This window comes from Athene cunicularia (assembly GCF_003259725.1).
Source record: "Athene cunicularia isolate RWA chromosome 3 unlocalized genomic scaffold, athCun1 chr3_part1, whole genome shotgun sequence".
Classification (NCBI taxonomy): domain Eukaryota; kingdom Metazoa; phylum Chordata; class Aves; order Strigiformes; family Strigidae; genus Athene; species Athene cunicularia.
This window is the reverse complement of record NW_020799097.1, coordinates 39,974,892-39,994,722: the sequence shown is the minus strand read 5'-3', so window position 1 is coordinate 39,994,722 and position 19,831 is coordinate 39,974,892. Positions and strand designations below refer to the sequence as shown.

The following is a 19,831-nucleotide window of genomic DNA, read 5'->3' as shown; positions in this document are numbered from 1 at the left end:
GTGGGTTTGAGTTCCGATGAGAAGAGATTAGCTAGAACAACAGTAGAGTGACACAATTGCTTCTGAAGGGATGGGAGGAGACAGATGTGTTTCCATCTTGTTGTTTGACTAAAGTCTACAGCATGCTTCTATACAAATTCACTTGGTTTATTTTGTGATTTGAAAATGTTGGTGCCTTCATAAGGAGTAGTGATTGTTTTCATATAACATTAGTGTATAAAATAAAAATTGCCTGTACCATGCTGGTGGGCATGACTTTTGCATGTTTGGTAGTAGTCACAAAACACTGTTTCCTTGCTGACAGGGTCCCATGCAAGGCATGTTTCTTAACAAGCCCTTTAAGCATTCTGATGATACTTGTATGGTCCTTGAAGGGAAGAAAATTCTATTCCTGTTGCAGTATTTTTTAATGACTGGACATACAGTTATTTGGTGCTTAGCATGTATGTGCAAGCGCTTTGCAAAGAGCTAGGTCATTGTTGTCAGTAAGTAAACTTGGAATAAAGACATTGGAGTAATGGAGACAATGCCATTAGTAGTGGGTGGCTGAATCTTGGCAGAATCTTAGCTGATTATAGGAAGCAGATACAGATACAAATATCTTCATAGTATGATTCCAGTTGTTCCTATGAACTAGCAAATTTGTATGCTTTCAATTTAACAATTTAAAAGCAGCATGCAGTAATTATATTCAGAATCGGTCCTTTGTTCTGAAGAGGAAATGGCACTTTTATCTACTTGGATCTCATGCCTTTATGCAGTCTCTATTTTCAAACCTCAGTGGGAAAAGCCTTAAAACTTAATGTGGCAGGTCCCAATAAAGACCAAAACTTCTTGATAGCTGAAAGCAAAGGAAAGCGATAAAACTAGAAGCTGCAGTTTTGGGACTGAGCCCAGCCCTTTGGTGACTGTTGCCACACACACCCCCCTTGGTTGAGGGATAGGAAAGGCAAGGCTCTTCAGTTTGACAGACAGGGCCCTCAGCCAATGAAATGTCTCAATCAAGAGACATTTCTTGGCTTCTGACCATAATATATGACTACAGATCAGACTCAACTAGGCTATGAATGGAGCCCCACTGGAGGGCAAATGGAGCCAGTCCTCCTCCTCCAAGCAGCAGTTGGGGACTCTCCCCTTTGATTGGGACACTGTCCAAGGTAATTCCTCAAGGTTGAGAGCCCTCATTTTATAGGTGAGTGATATGCACATTTTGGGTCATCATTCTACAGCTTAGGAGTTCTTAAGTTGGCCGTGTAGTATTAGTTCCATTTGACAGACATCTGAACTTGTAGTTTATTAATGTTTGTGGAGTGCTAAACGATTTTTATTACAATAAATCTCATTTCAAGTACGTGCCTGGTCTATTTTGAGAGACACTGTGACACGTTATGGCCATATCTTACTTTTTTTGCTTCATTCAGGTAGTTAATTGTATCAGCTTTGTTCATCTCTTGTCAGATTTTTTTAACAGGACATCCGGGTACCACTTGGTAGGGAAAAATGTCCACAGTAAAAGAATGAATTTTGGCAAGGTGGTAATTAATGCTAATCGTTGTATCAAGATGAATCCACTTTTCTCTACTATTCTTTAAGGTAGTGTTATTTGCTGATGAGGGCACAAGATTTTTCTGATGGAAAAATCCATCCATATTCACTCCTTAAGCATATGATATAGGAGTGCCGCTGATATATTGTGAATACTGAGATGTATTTTATAGTTAAAGAAAGATCATCCAGACTGAAAGCTCTCCAGCTAGTGATCAGAAACCTTACTTGATTATCTCTTTCACAACTCATTTTTTTTCCAAAGACTGCTATGTTTCTAGAACTTGAAAAATAAATGTTTTCTTTCAGTTAGGTTTCTGTGTGTGAAACCTGTGTGCTACCTCTTTTGGTTTTCATTGCCATCTATTCCAGAATAGTATAGAGTTCTTCTAATATCATCAGAAACAAATTTCAGCATCTTTCAGGCTGTGTTGGGTTTGTGTGTAGGGGTTTTTGGTAGTGGGAGAGGGGGTTATGGTGGTGGCCCCCTGTGAGAAGCTTCTTGAAGCTTCTCTGGCTCTAAGTTGGACCCACCTTTGCACCAGGGCCGGGCCAATTAGCAGCAGTGACTACAGCTCTGGGATAACGTATTTAAGAAGGGGAACCTGGGAGGGGGTTGGGATTTTGAAGAGGAGTTATGAGAAGGACACCTAAGCAAACACTGAGGTCAGTGGAAGGAGGAGGAGGAAGAGGGAGCGGTGCGCTGAAGCAGAGAGCCTCCCTGTATCCCGTGATGAGATGGCAGGACTGCCCCACTGCCACCCACTGGGGTCACTGGAGGAACAGAAATCCGTCTGTGGCCTGTGAGGACCACCGGCACTCTGAGGGGAGACGCAGCCCCTGCTGTTGTATTTCGGCACTGGGAGGACTGCAGTGAAGCTGGTGAAAGGCCTGGAGAATCAATCTTACGAGGAGCGATTGAAGGAGCTGGGACTGTTTAGTTTGAGGAGGAGAAGGCTGAAGGGAGACCTCATCACTCTCTGCAGCTACCTGAAAGGACATTGTAGAGAGGTTGGTGCCGGTCTCTTCTCACAGGTAATTAGTGACAGAACAAGAGGGAACGGCTTTAAACTGCAACAGGGGAGGTTTAGACTGGACATTGGGAAAAAAAAATCACAGAAAGAGTGATCAGACAGTGGAATAGGCTGCCCAGGAAGGTTGGTGGAGTCACCATCCCTGGATGTGTTTTAAGGGTCATTTAGATGAGATGTTGGGGGATATGGTGTAGGGGAGAACTTTGTAGAGTAGGGCTGATGGTTGGACTCAATGATCCCAAGGGTCTTTTCCTACCTGAATGATTCTGTGATTCTGTGACTGCAACACGTGGGGGTGACCCACGCCGGAGCATCTGGAGACAAATGCATCCCGTGGGGAGGACTCAGGACAGAGAGAGTTTGTGGAGGACTGTCTCCCGTCAGAGGGGAACACGTGGAGCAGGAGAAGAATACAGAGGAGTGCTTCCCACCTCCTTGGAGGAAGACGCGGGGAACCGACTGCACCCCCATCCCCTGCCCCTGTGCTGCTGGGAGAGGACGTAGAAATATCGGGAACAAAAGCTGGGCCCGGGAAGAAGGGAGATGAGGGGGAGGTGTTTTAAGAGATACGGTGACACTTCTTACTGTCGCGTTCTGTCTGTTGTGTTGGTTTTGTTAGTGCTTGTGACCGTTTAAACTGGTGAGCTAATCCTCCCTGTCCTCCTTACCTTGATTCCTGAGCCTTTTTGTTTATTTTTCTCCTTCCCAGCGCTACGGGAAATGGGTGTGTGGGGGTGTGTGTGTGTGGGGGGGTGTGTGTGTGTGTGTGTGTTGTGAGGAAGAAATTAGGAGTCTTAGAAAACAGAACGGGGAAGAAAGCTCCTTCTAAATAACTCAGATTCATAAACTGTCATTTCTGAGATCTGATGACTGACCATCTGATAGTCTCACTCTGGGGAATGTATTGTTTTTCTCCTCTTACCAAAGATCAGAAGAGAGAACAAGACTCAGTGTTTCTGTCTATTATGGAAAATTTGCCTCAAAGTTCTCAGACTCTTTCCCATACTGTATAGATCAAGCCAAAAAAACCTTTTGTATTTAAATTCTTTTTTCCATTTTAGCTATACCTTTTCCTTGTTCCAGTGTCAGGCTATATTATCTGACAAAAAATCTTTCCACAGCATGTAATATGTGCTTTTGTTCCAACCTTTTGAATGTGTGCTTGTCAAGAAGCCTAATAGGGGCATGTACCTTTTGGGATTTCTCCTCTGTTTTATTTAGCAAGATTTCTAAATGTTGATCTGTGGAGCGTTACTGCTTCACACAGCCATGATAATTCGAAGAGAGAATTATGTCCAGTTTTTCGTGTTAAGCATTTTGATAGAATCTATGAAAATAGCAAAAATAAAATCCTTTTGCAGTGCTTCTCTGTAGTATATTTTGAAGTGCTTTACAGCTGGCTGGTAAAGGTACATGGTTGTTAGTTTTGGCTTTTTTTTTTTTTGTGATCCAGTCTCTCGTTTATTAGAGCACTTAAGTGTTAGTTGCATACTGAAAGGCTTATGAATTACAGTTTTTAATGATAAACTTCTGGAAAGAGAAGTAATTTCAAAAGATTAGGGTGCTTTTTCCCAGTGTGATGGCAAAATCTCTAATGAAAGGAAAGCTAATTCTTCGGGGGGAAAAAATGTAGCAATTTTTGAATTTCAACACTTGTATTTTTCTTCATTAACTTTGTTCATCCTTTTCTTTGGTGGTCTTTGTCTTCATTCAGTCCTTAAGTACTTATCTATGTGTTACCCATTCCTTTTCTGTAGCAATAATAAAAGTTTATTTAGGTGACCAGCAGACCACTGTTAGCTGCAATAAGGAGATGAAGCAATGCAAGCTGCAGTTACTTTGGAGAATATATGCAGTGCCTACATAATTATGCAGAATCTTGTGCAAGAGCAACTGTTGCCAGGCTGATCTAAGTATGATTTTACAAATACAATAAAATGTTTTTGCAATTACTAGTTTGGAATTTGTTTTAATTCTCAGTCCCAATAAGTCTTACGTTTGATAAGCCGTAACATGACTAAAACATGTAAATCAAGCCTCTAGAATAATTTTCAATTTTTATTTGACAGTATTGAGGCTGCTGTGGCTACTTTTGCTCAGGCTAGACCACCAGGTATTTATAAAGGTGACTATTTGAAGGAATTATTTCGTCGTTATGGAGATGAAGATGATGCACCGCCACCACCTGAGCTACCAGAATGGTGTTTTGAAGAAGATGAAGAGGAGGAGGATGATAATGGTAAAACGGGAGGCCAAGAATCAGAACCTGGATCGTCAAGCTCTTCCTTTGGCAAGAGGAGAAAAGAACGCCTAAAACTGGTATTTTTGATTAAGACCTTAATATTCTGATTGCTAAACTTAATTTCATAAACTCATTGTCAACAGTTACTACATGATATATGCAACACAAGTGTCAGTGCTCTTGCAAATGAGGACTAGTACTATTGTCTCTAACCAAGAAAAACTTACTTTCATTGTAGGCTTTCTTATGTTTCCTACATGAACGTTGAACTTTAACATTCAACACTTCAGCTATTTCAGTTGTAAAATGACTTAAAATTTTTCTAATATAACTATTATTCTTTTCAGTTGAGATAGTAAACCGCTTTTTAATTATTCACTCTTATCTCTAGAGGTGAGATGTTATGGGGGAGTGTTTGTAAACAGTTTTTACTTATTTTTTTGTAGCTATGTGGATGAAATTCAGAATTTTTTTTTAATTTGGTGCTCATTTTGGTAAATATTCTTACTTTTGGAAATTCTGGAGGATTGAGAATTGGATTAGCAAAAAGCAATAAGAGTTTAAAAACCCTAAGGCAGCTTTGAAATTGTATTTTGTTCAAAGCTGCTGTAACTATATAATGATAAGAAATATGACTTATTTACTGTGATTGTTTTGACATACATCTGCATAATTCTGATGAAGTAAGTTACTGTAGTTGCCATAGTACAGAACTAATATTCAAATACAAAGAATATACTTGTATCATCTGAAGATTAATGGCTCAGTTATTTCCAAGTTCTTGATTCTAATTTTATCTGCAGATAAAGTAGGGGAGAATGTTGCTGAGTGCAAAAATAGATTCAGTTCTTTTCGCATAATACTGAATTATTTTACTTGTGTGCTGAGGTGTGTTTGTTTGCAAACACTTGAAAATCCTCATATGAAATATGCTTCAAAAATGCATTTTGTTGTTACTGCAGCTGCTCAACGTGGTTTACAGATGGAGTGTGGAAGAAATTAGTCTGAAAGGAATAGAAAATCTAGTCCAAAGAAGCACAATGAACTTTGAAAACTTTCAAATAATCCATCAGCTGGAGTAAAAAATTGCCCACACAGTAAAAATCCATAATAAAAATATATTCAGAGATACAGCCATTACCTTCATTAGCCTTGCAGTAGAACATTGATATGTAAAAAAATTTATTTGGGATGGAATCTCAAAACTATTTTTTTTAATGTATTAGCAAATGAGGTGTGCTGGTGAGGTCCAGTGACAGCCTCTTTTCAGCAAGTATAAAACTAAACTGGTCTGTTTAGCAGGAATCATGATACTGGCTTCCCAGGCTTTTTTTTTATCTGCCACCATAGTTTTTTTGAGATCTGGAAGCTAAATTATACGAATAAGCATATTAATAACTAAAAGTTAATTATGAGTTAGAGAATTTATGAAAGAATCATCTAGTTAATATGCATATTCGTATAATTCAGTTTTGCAGCTCTGGAGGAACATTCTTTGACATGAAGAGGAGGAACGGGGAGAATGCTTTACCATGGTTCTTGGCTGGCAGACTGGACTTCTTCTTAACTCAGTAGAGATGGATACAGTCTATTTGTGATTCCTTGTAAATATGCGATCTACAGGGGGAATGATTATCAGGTAAATACCTCTCACTCAGATTATCTTATTTTACTGTCTAAAGGGCTAAGTTTTCAGCATTATGTTGATTTCTTGCAGCAGATGTTTTAAGCCTTCTAGTTTGACTTTTTCTCTAAACACCTAGGGGTAGCCAGTGTCAAACTAGAGATGGCTGTGGTGGTGGTGTGAAATGTTTTCATTTTGACCCAAATCTGTGTGGGAACAGAAGAAAATTTTAGGGGTAGAGGAGGAGACAACTCCCAGGCATCTCCCTAGGATAGTGGATATTCGGGAGCAACTGCCCAGCTAACCTGTGAAGTGTGTTGTCCATTTCAGAAATTCCATCTTGGATGTGTCAAACTTTACTGCACACCTTTCACAAAAACTTCCGTATTTGGGTGTCAAAAAGTCTTAGACAGCCTTTTTTTTTGTACACTACAGGAACTGTGAGAACTGTTAGAACATAATGCCATTACTGTTTCCTTTGTCATCACCCAAATGTAGTTGATGGGTAACAGCAAATCTGTTTGCTGTAGTCTCAGGTGCTACCCAGGTGATCTAAACATGTTTTGATTTTGTCATTGCGTGCTGTAATGATTGTAGCATTGAAGCAACATTATTAGCTGATTCTTAGAATCTCACTTCAGGAAAAGAATACTTGATATTGCAAATAGGACAAAAAGTTATAATTTTGAGCCACAATCTTCAAACTTTTCATGGGTCAATAGGATCTTTTACTGTTTATTAAGGAATGCTACCTGTTCTAGTCCCATGTAAGCTGCATTACAGGGTATAATACATAGTGCTTCTAAAATGGATGGTTACATCTCAAACAGTCTGGAAGAGGTGGTAGCTATTAATGATTTTCTCCATGATTTTGAGTGCAGGTATCTTGACATTTGTGAGACAGGGAAACGTTTAAACCTAATGGCTGACATAGCAAGGATAATATTTATTGCTTAACTATCAAAGTACATTGATTCCAACTATTAGTGACTTTATTTTTTTTACTGCCTAACCTACTTCTTTTTGCCAAAGTTTAACCCGTGTACTTAGTGTTATTGATGGATATGGGAAAAAGATTTTTTTTTTCTGGTTTTGCAACAGCATTTTAGGTACCTGAATATAGGTATGATTTCCTTTTAGCCTTCTCTTTCTCCACATTAAATGCCAATTTGTTCACTTTTTCTCTATAGCCTATATTTTTTTAATACTTCTGACCATTCTTGTCTTTCTTTGTATTCTGTCATGATGACTCACATTTTTCTGAGATAGTGGTTCCTATAATTGAACACAAGCCTCTAGTTGGGACCATCCTAGTGCTTAATAGGGAGGAATTAATTTGACATGTCTTAATGCTTCTGTTTATACATCTCAATAGAGCTGCCTTTTACAAGACAGAATACTACTAATACAGCTCTTGGACTTTTGCTGCCTCTGTGTCTTTTTCTCTAATTATCTACCAGTGTGTGTTTGTATAATTGCTTATTCCTTATTAAGTGTAGAAATTTGTTTATACTGAATTGCACAGTGGTTTTTTTCAGCCTGTTTTAAAAATTAAGGTTAACACTGAATTCTTAAGCTGCTATCACAGTCTGTATCTCTGTTACTAAATTCACAGATGTCACAATAATAAGAATATGCTAATAGGAAATTTAGGGAAAATAAATCTTTTATACCTAAAGCAGACCCCACAGATCCTCCTCAATATATTCTTCCATTTTGTTAGTGAAACACTTAACTCCTCTGAACCTGGTTTTGAAACAAGTTTGTCTTCTGTTTTATAGAAGTTTCATTTACCCCATGTTTTCTGAGTTCCTCTGAGAAAAAGACAAGCAAACAAAAGACAAGCCAAGGCAAAAGCTAGCATCAAATGATGTTATATTTCTTGCTTCCCCCAATTCTGTGAAGCCAGAACAACAAAACCAAATGATTAGTTGAACACCGTTGTTACTGAGTGCCAGTCAGTATAATTTTGTTATCTATTTTGCTTGTACAGTCTTAGAGGCAGTTCTTGTAATGTGGTCCTCTATTTCTAGGTATTAAATGTAATCTGATCATTGTAACTCCCTGGATCTCCCTTCCTCCCTTGTAGATGGGGACTCTCTTCCTGATATGTTTTGGAATGTTTCTTGTCCTCTGGAAGGCAGTCTGTGAGCATACTGGCACTTGATCAGGTCTAAGTAGCTGAAGATGGCTATCACCCAGGCTTGGTGATAGCCACTAGGGTCAGGGAGGTGTGTGTTTGGGCCTTTCCCACTCACCCACTCCTCCAGATGGTGTTTAGGAACTGAACCAACACAAGGTGATACACATGGCCACTTTTTCAGCTGAATTGATGGGTGAAGGGAGACAGTGGCAAGTGGGATGAGCATGATTAGTACAGATTGTGTGAAGGTTGTGCAGGTTGTGCAGAGTATAGATACTCAGTGCATGTAGTTACCTTGGATCCATTAGGGCTTACAGCTCTTGACTTAGTAGCAGTGCTGAGGAGCTGAGGTGCTTCTGCTGAGCTGAGTGCTCTGTCATCTCTGCACCATGTTCTCCAGTGTCCTTTTTCCATGGGGGGTTTGTTAGTTCAGCAATGGGGCAGAAAGTGTGTGGATCTGGCTCAGTGTTGGCACCTTATCCAAGGAAATGTCCTCATGAAACCTGGAACACTGAGTTAGCTAAGCCCAAGTGACTCACCTTGGTCTTGTAGTTCTGTGCTTTAGCCAATGAATATACTCATTGCAGATAATCTACAAGAGACACTTTCAAATGCAGGCACCAATTTCACGTTTATGACTTTTTCTTTTCTAGATCTTTCCTGTTGCCTACCTTTTGCTTTAATCATAGAAGTCATATTGCCATCACACTGCCATTATTCTGAGAAGCAAGGCACAACCATCTTCCTTTATTTCGTGGTGCTCTTAAGCACTTACGCTTCAGACAGTATGCTGGTCAGGCATGTGTAGCTGTCTGCTCCCCTCACCCTGTCACCTGTGTGCTGTTGCACATGCAGGTGCCCACATAAGTAATATGGGATGTGATGTGCTGAAAATCTGTGGAGTTTAAGGTAACTGAGGTTGTTAGCATATTTCTTTAGGAGGTACTGTTCTCAGAACATGATTTGCTGATGCAGCTGAGCCAATCTTAACTAAATGCAGGCTGTTCTCAAAACTGTGGTCCTGCTTTCCTGGCACTCCTTGTGTTCCTTCTGCTTCCCTTGTGCTGGCACTAGTGCTGACTCATCCTGTGGTGAGCTAGTTTAGGATACTAGTTTGGCAGAAAATTAATTATTGATGATGTTATTTTTGCTGACTCAGTTCCTAGACTTGCTCAATACTAGTACAGGTCAGTGCCACAGTGTGTGGAAAGGGAAGGGAACAAAAAGGCTCCTTTCATCAGTAGTATGCAGCTAGATTTGTTTTTAAGGCAAGTGTAAAACATTTTGGAGAACAGACATTAAATACTTGTATCTTCATTTGCAGGATTCATAGCTCAACAGATGAAACTTCATGCCTTCATCTTCTTAGTCTGCACTGAGAATTATTTGAGATGCTGTTGACATAAATCTGGTTGATTTGCAATCTGTTTAGAAATCTTTAGTTATGTAGCTTTGTATACCTGATGGCTTTAATGTGTTCTGTTGTGCAGAATTTGTTTCTGTTCCACTCATCATCAAACCTCCAGAATACACAAGTTTAGAGTTTTATTTTCAGTATTCTTTTATTGATCTTTACTTAAAGATTCTATGGCATTCAGGGTGGCACCTCCACCTTAGTAACCTGGTTTTGATTGAGAATAAAATTTATGCAAGTATGTTTTTACACAGATATTTTGTTACAAGTCAGCTGTTTGTATTCTCTTTTATTAAGAAGTTTGTTTTACATCAACTGAGAACCCTCTAAATTTGCTGCTGCTGCACAAGTACATTCATTCTTTCAGCTGTTTTCCCTACAGTGTAAGTTTTCAGTTTTGAGACGTATAACATTGTAGATCACCCAGGTGGAGGTGAAATCCATGTAATTGAACTTCTTGTACTGGAATTACCAGCTAAGTCTGATGAAATGAACATATTTAATTGAAAACATGCATCTTAGAGATTTAGAGGGAGAAAAGTAGGAATTAATATCTTCATCTGCTGAGAATTTTGTTTAAAAAAAAACCCACCAAAAATGCTATGTCTAAAGATGTTTTCCAATGACTTTAGTTTGCTAATTAGCAAGCTACTTATTTTTATCTCACATTAAATCTCTACTGTTAGTGAGCAGCTCTTACTTTCCATGAATCAAGGAAACCATGGAATTGTTGGTCTAGAGATGCTATTTGTGTGTTAAAAAATTTTTAATTTAACACATGATAGGTCAATTTTGTTCTTAGTTTCCAGTTCACTTATTTTGAGGCCATACTTTTTGATACACTTAAAAGTGGTGTCACAAAGGCTTCTGCCATAAAGAGTTTTGTGACCTTTAATGTACAGTGATTTGCTCCAGGCTTACAGTACTGTTGAGGTTCAGATTCTCATCCACAAATTTTGTATACTAAAGATGATTAATTTGATCCCTGCAAATTCCATGTGACCAATTTACTATTAAATGCTTGATACTAGTGTACTTTCTTTTTACAAATGAAAAATAGTGGAGTCAGACTGATGCTGTAGCTTGACATGGGAACTTAAGAGTACTAACTAAACAGTGCCAATCCCTTACCATTTACCTACTTTCTTTTTTTATTATTATTATTTTATTTCCACCCGTCATTAATAAGTCAGTTCCTGGGTTCATAATATGACTCACTAGTGAGTTTATTGGCAAAGCTCAGCTGATGTATCTTGGTATTTGGGAGTAAATCTTTAAGGAGGAATATTTAACCTAGTATTGCTTGTGAGGGTTAAGTTGTAAAAACAGACTTGTATTGACGTGTTCTGATCTGCTTTTATGAAGGCTTAAATACTAATTTTTTAAAATTTTTTATTTAGGGTGCAATTTTCTTGGAAGGAATAACAGTTAAATGTGTGACCCAGGTGACAACACAACCAAAGTTAGGAGGAATACAGCAAAAATGTCAGCAGTTCTGTGGATGGGAAGGGTATGAAAACATTTAGAACTTGTTTATTTATACTGTCTAGAAATAATTATGTTTCTAGTTTTGCAGAAAGAAACAGCTCATTGTAAAAATGAAAAAAGTGACTATTTTTGGATGGATTGTTTAAAAAAAGCCCCCAAAACACTCAACAGTGAAGCAGATGAGGATCTTGTGTTGTATTATGAAATGAAGTAATCAACTGTTGATACTGAGAAACAAGATACTAGAACTACTTTTCCATTGAGATAACAAAATGTTTTCAGATTAATTGTTGCTGAGCAAATTCCAGATGTAGGCTAGTCCAGGTATTTGTGTAAAATTTAGTGCTTGCTCAAGCAGTAGACTTATTTATACAACTGCTATTACATTCCAATATTGAGGTATTGTTTTTATAGCCAGCTTGGATTTGTGTCCAATATTAATGAGAATCTTGATTTTAATGTACCCGTTTCTGAACTCCTTTCCAAAGCTGATGGTCTAGGGAGCTGCTCTCAGTGCTTCCTAACTTGCTGATGCTTATAGTTCTTCTAGTGTTTGTAGTTTTGAATTCAAATATCTCTTCCTCCAAAGTTAAAACTTTGAAGTTCCAGATAATTTAGTGTTTTGTCATAAATACCTTTGTTCTTATCAGATAGTCATTTGATTCCTCTTGCAAAATACCTTATTGAGAGGATGTTGTAATTCAGAGTTACCTTGCAGCAAGTCTGATACAGGGTGTGACTTCAGTCTAATGTAGAACATGCATTGCCTTGTGTGACTGTTTATTGCAGAATATTAATAAACGTGGTTATTTTTTTATTATTTTTTTTTCTTAGATCTGGATTCCCTGGAGCACAGCCTGTTTCCATGGACAAGCAAAATATTAAATTTTTGGAGCAGAAGCCATACAAAGTTAGCTGGAAAGCAGACGGCACTCGGTACGTTCATTTTAAATGAAAAAGAAAGACCCGGTAAATTGAGTAGATGGTTTTTGTTTTCTGAGGAAAGTGAATTCTCTTGTACAAAGGTCAAAGCATATTCTAACAACAAAACTCACTCCAGAGATTTTTTTTTATTTTTTTTTTCTGTCTTGGTACCCAACATTTGCTGAAATGTGTAGCCAAGTTTCTTTTTAGCAGTTGTTCTGCAGATGGTCTGTTAAATGCATGTACTTTTATTCTTTCTATAACCCTTGCCTGTCTGTCAGCCAAGACTTGCCACCAAGGTCTTAGATAATCTTAGATCTAAAGAATTAGTTTATAAAAGCTAAATTAAAACTTCTAGTTGGTCCTTCAGAAGCTGTGTAATATTAGAAATTTCATAGGGTTTTTCCATTCATACTGTCATCCTTTGTTCAAACTTGTAGTTCTGGTCAGCTAAAAAGTTAATAGTTTCATCTTCCCATACCAGTTTTCTTACATTCATTGTAGGGATGACTTCTTTTATAACACTATGACTAGATTGGATTGATGTGTTGAAACTCTTCAGTGGTGCTATTTCTGGTTTGAAATGCATCCTTGTATTTAATTTCTCCATTATTCTCATGTTAGCATTTTAATGTAGGAGAAATGCCATACATCATCAAATACAGAATGGCAAACCACTTTTTCCTCTGATTGTAACTGGTTATAGATTGGTGTTGACTGCATGAAACGCAGTTGTCTAAACATGTGCATCTGATATCACTGGGTATCCTTTCATTGCTTTGCCTCGTGTGAAAAAGTCATGTCACACAGGGTGTCTTGCCTCTACACCCAGCAGCTGGGATGAGGTATAGAAAGTATGCGCTATTCATGTTGAAATAAACCCCCAAACGTTAGATGCCCTGTTTCCTTGTACTCTTGCTAAGTACAAGGAAATAGGGCTGTGGCTTTTCATACAAACAAACCTTTCTTGAGTAGAATTCCGAACCTCAAAAATCGTGCTTTCATAGGACTGGTTATTTTTAATACATTGGAACACTTCTGAAATTACAACCATTTTCTTGAGGTTTTGAAATCATCGTCAGTGGGGACTGGTAATCTAACCTTCTGTTTTTCTTCAGTATTTCTGGTTTCAAAACTAAAACCAAGAATCCCACATACTAGTGGAAGTGGTTTTAACCTATGCTACCCAGAGCATTCAGATCACAATCTTCCTTTTTGTTGTGGGCACTATCTTAAGGTAACTGTTAATGTGATTTCTTACACCATAGTCAGTAGTGTCTTAGGGAGAATTTAAATTGTGTGACACATTCATTTCAGCAGCTTGATTTTTTTTCTAAAATATATTCTTTATATACGGTAGTATTTAAGCAATTCTAATCCTTGCTAAGTGGAATGATTTCAGTTTTTACTTAGCGCAAATTTCACTTATTCACTTAGAGCAAATTAATAGATATTTAACCTGCTTTGACTTGATCAGAAAAAGTGCAAATACAATGAATGTATGCATGGTAAGAGGAGGCCTGTTATGCTCATTTGTGCATGGTGCTTTAGACTAGCAAAAGAATTCAGTGTTCACATGTGTACAAGTTAGAAAACATCAATTGTGTGGGTGAAATGGATGTTTTCAAAAGCAGGAGATAAGAATTATTGTTTTCAGACTGGTGAAGTGAAAATACCAGGTTTGTGTACAGATAAAAGGAAAAGAAATTTTGTTTTAGCAGTGCAATGGAAAGCATTCTCCCTTCGCATGCTGAGACAACAAAGTAAAGTTTTTATGCTAAATAAGTTTTAGTATGTATTAAAGACAGTTTGTGGAATTGTTTTCCTATAGCTTAAGCCTATTTCTTCAAGAGGTAGCAATAGCAGAAAATAATTCTGTTTTTAAAATAATTTCTTTACAGAAGTCTGATATTAAATGAAAAAATTGCTTCATCTGCAGTGTCTGTAGTATGCATTGCCACTGAAGAATGTGTTTAAAACCATGGGTTGTTAGCTAATACAGATTGGTGTATCTTAGCACAAATACTAAGATGCTGTAAAATTACAATTAGTGCTATTCTGTAGGGTTGTAAGCTATTCTTCCACATTTTTTTTTTGTTTGTATATTCAATATGTAGAGTCTTTCTTTATGATACCTTACATTATTCATTTGGGAAATTGAAGTCTTATGGAATATTCTTATTTTCTTACTAAAATGTACAGGATGCATACAATCTGAATACTAGAATAATTATATAGAAAAAAGGTATTGCGTCTGGAAGACTGTCTTTTGTGAAAGAAAGTAGTGCACATGTAATTTCTTGTAGGATGTTTCAGTATTTTGGACATTCTATCCTGTGTTTTTATTGTTCCAGAATGGTGACAAAATAAATGAAGAATAAAACTGAGGGAACTAAATAGTTCTAAATTTTCTCAAAACATAATGACTTGTAGTTGGTTATGGAGATACACAGACTGATAGGCATATTTAGAGAAGAATATGGTGCTACAAAGATCCACTGTTAATGAAATTCAGCTGAAGGAATGTTGTGAAAGAGATTACAGACGAAACCTTGAGCTATTATTTGGACATTTAGACACTGTGCATGATGGTTACCCTAATCAACAATGAAAAATGACTATGGCAGTTTTTACATTGGACATGATTCTAATTATTTTATTGTTCTCTGACGATCCAGACTCCATATGCAATTAAATAGATTTCATTAATTATTCTGAATGCTTGTGTTGACAGGCATGACCTTCCTGAATTTAATATTAAGACATCAGTTAGTGGAGATCCATTTATGGATCCCCTGCTTACTTAATCTGGAGACAAAACCCCCATCATCAAACATCTCCGAAGCTATTTTGTTAGTGTTCTTTAGATGCAGCAGTCTAGTGTTTGCATATTACAATATTATTTGGCTTGCATATTTTTTTCTTTAATTCTGTCTTTTTGCTTAAAAAAGTACTGCCATTTCATCAATGTGATTTGATTTAGAAAAAAGCAGATGCTTAACTAATAACTTTTATATTTTACCTTCTCATTTCATTAAAATGCTCTCATCTCGGTTAATAGCAATATTTGCTCAACTTAGACAAATCTCTTAAATTTCACCATTGTTAAATACCTGCATTTTATTCCTGCAGTATTAGTTTTCACTAGAGGTTTCATGGTTGAAGCCTTTGTTTGTAGATTGTCTTAACTGACATGTACTGTCAGTAATTTCACTGAGGGCTTTTACTTTTCTCCAAAGGCATTTGCTATTCCTAGATTTCAATAGCAGCTGAACTTTCACCCTTCTGGTTTAAGAGCTCTGGTGTTTTTTTGTTTTTCAGTGGTAGAACAGTGTATGTTTTCTTGCTTTTTTAGTATTATATTTTTCTACCCATAACTTAAAAAAAAAAAGTATTTATCTGAATGAAAGAACATTACTTATCATCTTACATTAAATAATGTGAAATTGATGTTGTTTTACAGTGATTCTATAATTATTATTTTTTTTTAATTTACTGGAGTAGTATCTTATACACTTTTGTAAATATGTGGGTTCTGAGTCTGGTTTGGGTCAAAACTCATCCTTTTCCATTCTCTTGGAGCCCTGTGTTCAAAATCATTTGACTTACTCTTGCTTTGTCTGTCTTGATTTGCAGCATTTGTGCCTACACCGTGGTCTTGGTTGTTCTGTGCCTGGTTTCTAGAGCCCTTGTTCCATGAGCATTGGGAATGCACACCTCCTTGTGCTTGCTCCAGCTTTCCTTCTGCAGCATGTTTGCTCCAGAGGAAAGTGCAGTTATGAACAAATACTTCTCCTCTCCTGTTCATACATGTCTATGTGTAAAGATGTGTATGCTTGCATCTCAGGTTTAGACAAACGAACTTTAAATTAAAAGAGCTTTGAAACTCACTTAACATTGGCTCTCTTCGGAAAAATAATTTCTTTGTGCCAGCTATTTGCGTGTGTGCAAATAATATATATATAAATCGATTTTGGGGAATAACACCTCTAAAATCATATTGATTTAAATTATTATTATAATTTAAAAAAAAAAAATCACTTAAGTCTGCAGCTATTCTGACTGGTTTGGTATGAATTTTTTCCTGTGTATTTATCGGAACAGTTGTCAAACCTCTGGTGTCTTAAAGAGAACTCTAATACTAATCTATTCATAAAGCACAGAAATCCAAAGGGCAAATTTCCCTACTAAAATCATGCCTTTTGGTTTGTTGAGGTGGAATGTATGTTGTATGTTGAGTAGATACAAGGTATGTACGGCTTTACAAATACCTCCAATTTTGTAGTTCTGTGTTTCCAAAATAATAGTTGCTATCTGAATAAGATAATTGTAAGAGTATGTTCAGGCATACTGTATGACTCTGTGTTATCAACTTTGTACTGTAAAGTGATTAACCCAGGTGGTTAGCGGCTTGCTGTATCCCTTGATATGTATCTCATTAGTACTGTTTGTAGCAGATGTTTGTTCTAATGAGTGGAGCTGAATGTTCAGACAGGAGTAGGGTTGATAAAGTAATGAGACACCAGTTTTGAAAAAAAGACTGTTACCACTAAGAATAATAAAAAGCTTTAAAATGTCTGTGGAATAATTCAAATTAATATAATCAATCAGGACTAGGTTTTATAATGGTAAAATGTGACCTGAACTAAATGCAAGCTATTAAGGGGTGTAAGTTATTTTCCTACATTTATATGAGTACCTTTTTATTTTTCACATCTGTACACATGCAGTTTTAGAAAAAAACAAGAAATATGATCATCATAATATGGCTGTTCAATTATGGTAAGGCAGCTATTTAAAAAAATGCAGAACAGGTAGTTCTTGCCAAAGGCTATTATGTTTGAAAAATATTCATGTAAATTTGATAGCTTGCAGATATCTAAATGCGAACCAGTGGATACAGAATGTAAAGCAGCTCTTTGAGAATTGTTGCTAATTGTCTAAAAGGTGTTTGTAACAAAATATTTAGGAACATCCCTGAAATTTGTTATTTTCTTCATGATTAGCAAATTACATTTTAGAAAAAAGGCCTGTTGCCTAAATACTCCTTATTTTGTTGGTATCATAATACAAAATAAAAATAGTAAAGCTACGCTTAACTATATGATAAAACTGGTGGCCAAATTTTTGGATTAGTTTTATTAATCTAATAATTTTGATTTATCCAATGCGTGTAAGTTACTGTATTATCAAACTTGTGATAGCTTCCAAGGTTTCTTTAGCTTAGCTTTTTGTACAAATTGAATAAAATATCTATTTTTGCTAAGAACTTTAAAATTAACAATAGTTGCAGCTTCTTCAGAAATGTATTTGTGACCATTACTTGAAAAAAGTCTACTGGGTATGTCTTAAGGTAACTTTTCTGCATGTTGTTAAAATGTGATGAAGACAACGTAAAAGTTTTCCCCTGAATTTGCATGGCTAAATACTTTTTTCTTTCCCTGTTGTTTGATCCTTTACATGATGAAGCTTACATGCATAATCGAGAAATTGCAGATTCATAATATGAAAAAGTTATCCAAAAGTCATTTGTGACAATAGTAACTTGTGAAAATGTGGTGATTGCTAAAGAACAGCTCTAAAGAAATGGAGAAAACTGAGAAACAGATTTTTTGTTTTAGAAATTAAGAAGCCCAAAATTAGGTGGCAAGGAAGACAAATGGTAGTCTGTCTGTGAAGGATTAAAGAGATAGTCGAATAGGTTCATGAAAAAACTATTATCCCTGAGAGACAGGAGGAGGTTAGAGAGAAAGTTGGGATAATAATGAGAACAAAGGACAGAGAAGATTGGAGAGTAGGACTAAACCAATTAAAACACATCTATGCACTTGAGAACTCATTATTAAGAACAAGAGACTGGCTTGTCATGAAAGCAGATCTAAAGAATGGAAAGATTGTCTCCTGGGAGCAAAGATATTAATGTGGAGTTGAACCTGAAGGAGACTCTGTTGGGAATGAAAAAGAAGCCATAGATTAATTTTCAGATTGGTACAAATGACATGTCCATATTTACATGGATGTGGAATTTTATGCCCAGTAGTGGAAAATGCCTGAAGTTTACACAATTGTTAGTGGATTCTTTCCTAATTTAGAGGAAGGGGACAAAAATGTAGGATGGTGAGATTTGACAGATTCCTTGAGAAATGGTGCTAACAGGAAAGTTTAGGGCTGTTAATCGCTAGAAAGCATTTGTGAGTAAAGACCTTTTTCAAGGTATGAATAACCCCTTTCTGGACACCCTACTTTATGACCCTAGGTGTCTAGTGAATAAGTGAATTATTATATATTGTGTTTTGAGTGTCATGTTTAGAGTTATACAGGATTATGGTCTTGGGGTCAGGAAGGAGCATTTGCCTCCTAATGACAGGATGGCTTGAAGAACCTGCACGAGAATCATCTAAGTGCTTTTAAATGACACCTTCCTTTCCCTTCCTCTTTTTCCCACTTATCTTAGGAAATAGACAAATATTTATCAGTTTTGCACTGTTGGTTGGTAATGCTGTGTATCCCTTCTTCTGTGATTGGGGCACGTTTCTGTGGTCTGAAATTTTAAAGGACTGAAATATTCAGGGTTTGAACATATACTAAATGGACTTCTCAGGACCAAATTAATTTTTTTTATAGGAGTGACAGGTTTTACGAACAAGTGGGCTTAAATCAAGTGTTTTGATTCCAAGTCAAATAAGCTTTATTCAAACCATGCGCTTATGTAACTATCAGGAATGGGCAAAACCTCAACTGTTGAGTGGTAATTATACATTGTTTGTGTGTGTAGGACAGCTACTCTTGTTATTATTGTCACTGAATATCTCAAAGTAGTAGTTGTAAGCGTTTTCCTATTATTCCCATGAAACTGTCAAAATGGGATGGTGTTTAAAGAGAAGACTTGGAACAAAAACTTAAAAGGGTAATGTGACTGTTATTCCCCTATTCCTAACTCTGCACTGTTTTGTTGCATGTTACATTTTTAAGGTCTTTGGGAGGGAAATGCAGTTTTTGTTTACATGGCATAGTCCTTCCTGATCCTACTTTATTATTATCTAGTTCTTTAAGAGAAAACAAGCTCATCCATTTTTAAGCTAGTTCTATAGTTCTACAACTGGAAGAACCTTGATTTAGGTTCAGCCTGAAATCCACATAGGATTTATTTCCATGTGGGCTTTATTTTGAATAATAATTGGAGATGGTATACATTTTGGGCTGGAAATTGAAGTTGTGAAAGTTATTGAAATGATAGTAATAAAATTTTTTCCCCCCTTCCAGTCAGGATTAAAAGCTATAAATAGCTTTTATAAACTACAGTAGTGATCAGTTGTTAGGAACCTGCAGCTTAGCTTTTAAGTGTGTAATGATAACATAATGTCAAGCTTCTGCAAAAGTATGTAAAGGTCACATATGATTCTGGATTATAATGTAT

General features: G+C 36.6%; 1 protein-coding gene across 1 annotated transcript in view; it reads left to right on the top strand.

The window, feature by feature from the left end:
• The window catches only part of RNGTT (RNA guanylyltransferase and 5'-phosphatase), a 185,898-nt gene that overhangs the window by 11,880 nt on the left and 154,187 nt on the right, over positions 1 to 19,831 (top strand). Inside the window, exons 5-7 of the mRNA XM_026845915.1 lie at positions 4,649 to 4,898; positions 11,403 to 11,512; positions 12,325 to 12,426. Of these exons, the coding sequence (XP_026701716.1) occupies positions 4,649 to 4,898; positions 11,403 to 11,512; positions 12,325 to 12,426 (462 nt within the window). The remainder of the gene's footprint in view (positions 1 to 4,648; positions 4,899 to 11,402; positions 11,513 to 12,324; positions 12,427 to 19,831) is intronic.